Genomic DNA, 7,312 nt, shown 5'->3' on the forward strand with positions numbered 1-7,312 from the left:
CTCCGAGCCCGCCTCGGTCTCCCCGTGCTCCCGCTGTCCACAGGGGCAGTCATCACAGCCCAGGGTGTCTGCCTGGGCACACGCCTCGCTCAGCTCAGCCAAGGTGAGCCAGGCTCCGGCACCTGCCCAGTGAAAGCAGGGGAATGGGCATTGGCTAGCGGGGGTGGGGGGTGGAGGTGGGGAACAGCCAGGGAAAAGTGGGCGCCAGGCAGAACCTGAGGGACCTGAACAGTGAGAGGAGTGGAGGTAATCTGGCTCCGGGTAAAGGGGGTGGGCATTGGGAACTGACCTATAGGCCCCAGGAAAGTTTGGAGCCAGGTCTCTGGTGGTCTGGGATTCAGGTAAAGGTGGATTCTTGGGGAGGGTGCAGGGTGGTGCGGAGACGGGCCAGTGGTATAAGGGGATGGCCCCAGGCCTGGTATTGATGGGCTGGGTCTCTCCCTTCTCGCCTGTAGAGGATGTAGTTCTCCACTCAGAGAGCAGCTCCCTCTCAGAGTCTGGGGCCAGCCACGATAATGGTGAGGACTCCCTCACCCAAACCCACCACCCTTTGATGTTCAGCCCCTCCCCTTCCTCTCCAGCTTCTCCTTAGCCACGCCCCGTCCTCCAGTGGGACTCCCCTCTTCAACTTCAGCCTGCTCAGCCCTGCCCAGCCCTCTTCCCCTCCTGCCTCCCTAGCGCCTGCCCTTTGCTTTACACACAACCTACCTGGCCCCTCTCATTGAATTCTCCCCCACTGACTGTCTGTCTTCTACCCAGAGGATCCTCGTAGCTGCTTCCCTCTGGCTGAGCGCCCCTCGCCGCCCAAGACCTGGGACCAGCTGCGGGCAGTATCTGGGGGCAGCCCTGAGCGGCGAGCCCCATGGAAACCACCCCCGTCAGATCTTTATGGTGACCTGAAGAGCCGACGGAACTCCGTGGCCAGCCCCACCAGGTGAGGTTGAGTCCCTTCCCTCCTTTCCCCGTGAGCTGGGAGTAGGGTCCTGAGCCTGGGCTGGCAGGAGGGCCTGCTGGCGGGAACAGTCTCTAACGTGGACCCCTACCCGGGCTTGCCCATCTCTGTCTAGCCCTACACGCTCGCTGCCCAGGAGTGCCTCCAGTTTTGAGGGGCGAAGTGTGCCTGCCACCCCTGTTCTCACCCGGGGCGCTGGCCCCCAGCTCTGCAAGTAAGGGGGCTTGGGGGGTGGGTTTGAGGACCAGAGGAGGGAACCATTAGCTCTAAGTGGGAGAGCATTCCAAAAGGGTGTGGGACATGAGAGGCTGGGCTTTGAAAGGTGAATAGGACTTGCTTGGTAGAGAAGTGGGTGAGGATTTGAGGACAGAAGTCCCAGCGATTGAGTATGGGCTTTTCTATGTATTTTGGACAAGTCATTTCCTGCCTGGCCAGTGTTGTTCAGTGGATTGAGCGTTGTCCTATGCACCGGGAGGTCACTGGTTCGATTCTCAGTCAGGACACATACCCAGGTTTCAGTCTCGATCCCCAGTAGGGGGCGTTCTGGAGGCAGTGAATCAATGTTTCTATCTCTCTCTCTCCCTCTCCCTTCCTCTCTCTAAAATCAATAAAAAAAACCACACATATCATTTCCCATCTCTGAATCTTGGTCTCCTCATTTGTAAAATGAGAATAATAATATCTGCCTTTGATGTGGACATACTAAGTTCTGGTTAACTTGTACTGAGTACTGAGTGTCTGCTAGGGATCTGTGCATTGCCTGGTATCAACTCACTTCATCACCACAAGATCTCTATGAGGAGGTGCTATTGTTATTCCCATTTTATAGATGAGGAAACTGAGGCACAGAGAGGCTAGGTGACTTGTTAGCAAACCAAAGGCCTGGTATTTCAACCCAAAATTTGACTCTAAGTCCGTGCTTTTAACCACTGTCCTCTACCGCTTCTTCTTCTTTTTTTTTTTAAATATATTTTATTGATTTTTTACGGAGAGGAAGGGAGAGGGATAGTTAGAAACATCGATGAGAGAAACATTGAACAACTGCCTCCTGCACACCCCCTACTGGGGATGTGCCCGCAACCAAGGTACATGCCCTTGACCGGCATCGAACCTGGGACCCTTGAGTCCGCAGGCCGACGCTCTATCCACTGAGCCAAACCGGTTAGGGCTCTGCCGCTTCTTCAGTACCCAGTGCCTGCTTTTCTCAGGCTGTGAACAAAGCAAAGTCCGGGCCTCATGGTACTTGCATGTGGTGATGGTGGCTAGTGGGCTGATAGTTTTGGGTGGTTCATACACATGGGGGTGGGGAGGACAGAGAATTTAGGAAGGGCCTTGAAGTTGAGGCCTAAGGATTAGTACCTCATTGTGGAGGAAGTGGGGGGCCATGAGAATCGCCTTAGCAAGGGGTGCTGGTCAGATGTGCTCGGTAGAGCCCTCGTCTGGGCGTTCCCCTGCCAGCATTTCCTCTCTAGCCTTGCAAACACCGGCATCTCCCTTGAAGCCAACAGCCCTGGGCCCCCATACATTTTTAATTCCTCTTCCTTCAGTTTGGGATAGAACCTCTTCTGCCCTTTACATGCCTCTACCTAACACCTTTATACACGCAATTTCTAATCCAGGGGGATGGAGGAGTGATGGCTCAGAGAGAAGCATGATACGGACCTAGGGCGCTCAGCCCATCTGCCTATTTCTGACCTTCCTCCCATTCCCCCCACCCTTTCTCCCCCAGACCTGAAGGCCTCCATTCACGCCAGTGGTCTGGTAGCCAGGACTCCCAGATGGGCTTCCCCCGGGTGGACCCGGCCTCGGACCACCGCGCCTCGCTCTTTGCAGCTCGCACCCGCCGTAGCAACAGCTCCGAGGCCCTGCTAGTGGACCGGGCAGCTGGGGGTGGAGCTGGCTCCCCACCTGTGCCTCTGGCTCCCCCTGCCCCTGGTCCCCCAGTCTGCAAGAGCAGCGAGGTGCTGTATGAGCGCCCCCAACCAGTCCCTGCCTTTTCCTCCCGCACAGCTGGCCCCCCAGATCCTCCCCGGGCTGCCCGGCCGAGCTCAGCTGCCCCTGCCTCCCGTGGGGCCCCCCGGCTCCCACCTATGTGCGGGGACTTCCTCTTGGACTATTCCCTGGACCGGGGCCTGCCCCGAGGTATTGGTGGGCCAGGCTGGGGGGAGCTGCTGCCTGCAGCTGAGGTCCCAGGACCCTTCTCCCGCCGGGATGGGCTCCTCGCCATGTTCCCAGGCCCACCACCCATGTATGCAGCTGACGGCAGCAGCCCCCTCCTCCGCAGCAAGGACCCCCACACCCGGGCCACCCGCACCAAGCCCTGTGGCCTGCCCCTGGATGCCGCAGAGGGTCCAGAGGTGCATCCAAACCCCCTGCTGTGGATGCCCCCACCCACCCGTATCCCTCCAGCTGGTGAGCGCAGTGGCCACAAGAACCTTGCCCTGGAGGGGCTACGGGACTGGTACATCCGGAACTCGGGACTGGCCTCGGGGCCCCAGCGCCGGCCTGTGCTGTCCCACATGGGCCCGCAGCACCCACCCTTCCTCCACGCCCGCTGCTATGAGGTGGGCCAGGCGCTGTATGGGCCCCCCAGCCAGGCACCCCTCCCGCATTCGAGGAGTTTCACGGCGCCCCCTGTCTCCGGCAGGTATGGGGGGTGCTTTTACTGATGGGTAGGGGGTCTCTTCAGGTAGAGGGCAAAGGTCTCCGGGCTAAAAGGGGGTGAGCGCCAATGACTTGGACCATGGGCCCTGCCTGACCTACATTAGTCCATGGGGTCTCGGTGGAGGGGTATCTTGAGCCCTGGGAGCAGCAGTTCCTTGCCAAGATATAGAAGAATTTTAATATTTTAACAAGCAGTGCATGTCAGCTGAAAGTGGACCTTGGAACCAGGGTGCCGGGAGGAAGGGACATCCTGTGCCCTTGCCTTTCTCTTCCTCTTTTAACCACGCCCCCTGCTTGCCAGCCTCAAGGTGCTGTCCTGTGCCTCTCTCCACCTCTTTAACGAGCCTCTTTTCCTCTCTCTTTCTGTGTCTTGTACGTCTTTTCCTCTCTTCTCTGTCTTCCCACCCTGTCCTCCGGATTCCTGCTACCCCTTCCAAAGATACTACGCGGACTTCCTGTACCCCCCGGAGCTGAGCGCTCGTTTAAGTGACCTGACGCTAGAGGGGGAGCAGTCCTCCAGTTCTGACCCTCAGACCCCGGGGACACTGGTCTGACCCCTTCTGATATGCTCCTTGTTGGCCTGGGCATGACTCCAGTCTGGGGAGCACACGCTGACCTCGCTGAGCCCTTGGGTACGGTTGCTCTTAGTCCTGGGCAGGGGGCACCAACCTGATCTTCCAAGGCCCCCAGCTCCCTGTGGGCCCATGAAGGTGTCTGATACCCCACTTCTCCTCTCATACTGTGCTGAGAACTGGGGGCCCTCAGCCAGCTTAAAAGTGGGGGATGGTATAATGGGGGCTCCAAGCCCCTTCCTCCATTTCTGTTTACAGTTGTGATTTAGGTTTTCACTGTCTTTCCCCAACACTAGATGTTTTATAAAAGGGAAACTGTGATCTTGTCTGGTTGGGTTCATTCCTGTCCCATGCCCAGCCTGTTCCATTCAGGAACCCCTCCCATGAAATGGACCATATAGTCACATGGCCCTGTTCGGGGCAGCTAGGGACTCTGGTGTGAACAGAACTCTCTGCCATCCCCCACCAGGGTAGTTCTTGGGGAGGTGAGCTCTCTGCCCACATATGGTGGGGGGCTTGGGTTCATCTTCCCACCCCAGGGGTGTAGGAAGGAGCCCCAGTCCCTGCCTGCCTGTCTGTGCCCGCTTCCTCTGCCCCCAGGGTGAGATGACCCAGCCTTTGGTGGCAGCCTCTACCCTATCCCCATTCTGGGGGCTCCACAGGAGGGTCCAAGGACAGAGCCATCAGGTGTGTTGTGTCCTGGGATGCTTCCGTGGTGGAACCTGGCACCTGATAGGTGCCAGTAAAATCCTCAGGTGACGCCTGGCCACAGGCTGCGTCACATCTTCCTTGACTTTCCTTCCATCCACCACTTTTTAAACAAATCTACACAAGCTGTGTTTTCTATGATACCTGTCTGTGACTTTCTGGAGCTGGGGGTCAACATACCCCCTTTACCTGGTGTTAAAACTTTTCTTTTTGTATCAGCCGATCTGGGCCCAAGACGCTACCCACACTGGAAGAGGATTTTTAGAATAAATGTGTAAACCGAACCCATGTGTGGCTCTTCTCCCTGCCTTGCCTTGGGGCCCACACCCATAGTTCAGACCAGATATGTTTTTATAACACCATGTTATGAAAAAATAGAACACCATGGAAACAGCCTGTGATAATGTCATCTGCTTTGGCTTTACTGGTTTTGTGATGTGGGGCAACTTCTTGGCCTGTGTGTGGCCAGATTCCTAGCCTACGCCAAACAAGAGCCCTTAGTAATACAAATGAAAATGGGAACACTGCATGCCCTTAACTCCCTGTGTGTAAATGCCAGAGATGAACAAGTTCCTGGAAGGAGAGATCACCCCATCAGCCCACATATTTGACAGAGACCGACCCAGTCATAAAGAATCTAAAAGCAGAGGCCACTATGATAGGCCCAATTGGCTTGAGCGATGTAACAGCTTTTATTGTTGCAATAACACTGATATATATGCCTCATTCCAGGTCAGCGCTACCCCCACCCCATGGTCCTCACCACCGTGGAACTTGTGTGTGTGTGGGGGGGGGGGGGGTGAGGGGCAGAATCCCTAAGCAGAGCTGAAGGGAGGCAAATGGGACTGGTGAGTGTTGGGGTTACTGGGGACCAAGGGTTCAACAGGATCAGGATACCTGACTTCTACCCAGAGGGGACTGAGAACACTTTGGTCCTGGGGTCAAGATTTGGCAATGCCTTGTTCTGGGTTCAAAGCTGGGGTGTGATCTGGAAAAGCCTTGATCTAAGACTCAAGATTTGAGAATGTCTCCGTCCCACACCCCAGCTTTGGGACTGAGCATGGGAGACAAGTGGGTCCCAGATTAGGTTTGTGGGAGGGTTCCATCCAGAATTTGATATTGGCCATGGATACTCTAATCTCTAAGCCCCACTTCTGGGCTGGATGGATGAGTGGCTCTGTGTCTCAAGTTCAGGGCTGGGGAAGACTCTGTTCCCCTAGGCAATGGGGACTGGGTAGTTTTGGATCTAGGGGTGGGGTAGGGGGAGCATTACAGATGCCCTGCTTTTTTAACTGGGCAAGAGGCTCCTATTTTAAGGACTGGGAAAAGGCTCTAACTCCCGGTTATGGGTTGGGGTTGGGATTCTCCAGGTCATGGGTACAGATAGATCCCAAGGCCCTAGGATCCAGCCTCCTGCTCTTGTCCCAGCGCTTCCAGTAGCAGCCCCATTGGTGTCCGCTTGAGACCAATGCTCTCAATCTTGTTCTCTATCTTGTTCTTGAGGTTGCGCAGGCGCAGCGAGGCGTGCACCAGGATCACTGTGGGCAATACCAAAAGGAGTGGGGTCAGTGGAATGGGACGTCAGCCTTTAGCCAATGGGGGCCCACAGAGGAACTGGAGTGGTCAGGCCAATAGAATGGTCAGTGGACAGGACACCTCTGATCCTGAAACTGTGGCTGAGGAACACTTTGTAACAGGGTTGTGGCCGGGGGAGGGCTGGCGGTAACTGGGAAGTGGCTGGTGGAAGGCACTTAGTACCAAGAGTGAGGCCCGGAAAGGCGGTATTAAGAGTCGTTCCCAGAAGAGGAGAACTTAGCCAAGGAAGGTGCTTTGTAAAGGGGTGTGGCCTTGCCCGCCCAGTCTCCCAGCCCCCCCTCCTCCCCAAGAATCAGGGCAGGGCCGGCCTGGCGCCACGCGCACGCGCTGGCCTTGTTCCCGGGTATCTCAGGGTAGGGGAGACTCACGAAGCACTGGCCCGGCAATGCTGAGCAGGAAAGTGCAAGCGCCGCCCACCGCCCAGAGGACCAGGAGGCCAACGGCAAGCACTGCGGCCAGGCAGGCGGCGGGGTGACTGCGGCGGCAGCGCGACTCTCAGCCGCCCACACCAGTACCCCGAGGGCCACTGCCACTACCAGCGCGCTTAGGAGAGTGTGCAGCGGGCGCACGTACCTGCGGGGACAATAGAACTAAGCTAGTCAGCCAGTTGGGAGAGGGCCGCCCGGCCTCCAAGCTTCCCAGACCAACGTGCACCAGATCCCAGGCCCTTAGAGCTTTGGTCCCCCCTTTCCGGACCCTGCAAGCCAGAGAAATACTCTGGCCAGCCCTGTCTCTAAGTCCACCCTCCAGGACTTCCGACTCCCAGGAGCCCTGGACCCTTTCTTTTCAATCCTACAGCCCCATCTTTTTGAGCTCCAGG

The 7,312-nt window shown here is 57.0% G+C and overlaps 2 protein-coding genes across 2 annotated transcripts in view; one reads left to right on the top strand and one right to left on the bottom strand.

Moving 5' to 3' along the window:
* The window catches only part of CCDC120 (coiled-coil domain containing 120), a 9,142-nt gene extending 5,340 nt beyond the window's left edge, over nt 1-3,802 (top strand). The window contains exons 7-11 of the mRNA XM_014538269.1: nt 1-103; nt 456-518; nt 760-934; nt 1,068-1,166; nt 2,682-3,802. Coding sequence (XP_014393755.1) covers nt 1-103; nt 456-518; nt 760-934; nt 1,068-1,166; nt 2,682-3,621 — 1,380 coding nt within the window. The 3' untranslated portion in view covers nt 3,622-3,802. The remainder of the gene's footprint in view (nt 104-455; nt 519-759; nt 935-1,067; nt 1,167-2,681) is intronic.
* A 1,748-nt stretch (nt 3,803-5,550) lies between these two features.
* Nucleotides 5,551-7,312, bottom strand: part of PRAF2 (PRA1 domain family, member 2) — a 3,065-nt gene continuing 1,303 nt past the window's right edge. Inside the window, 3 exon segments of the mRNA XM_005864522.2 lie at nt 5,551-6,434; nt 6,861-6,983; nt 6,986-7,065. Of these exon segments, the coding sequence (XP_005864584.1) occupies nt 6,295-6,434; nt 6,861-6,983; nt 6,986-7,065 (343 nt within the window). The 3' untranslated portion in view covers nt 5,551-6,294.

This window comes from Myotis brandtii, unplaced genomic scaffold (genome assembly GCF_000412655.1).
Source record: "Myotis brandtii unplaced genomic scaffold, ASM41265v1 scaffold1875, whole genome shotgun sequence".
NCBI lineage: Eukaryota > Metazoa > Chordata > Mammalia > Chiroptera > Vespertilionidae > Myotis > Myotis brandtii.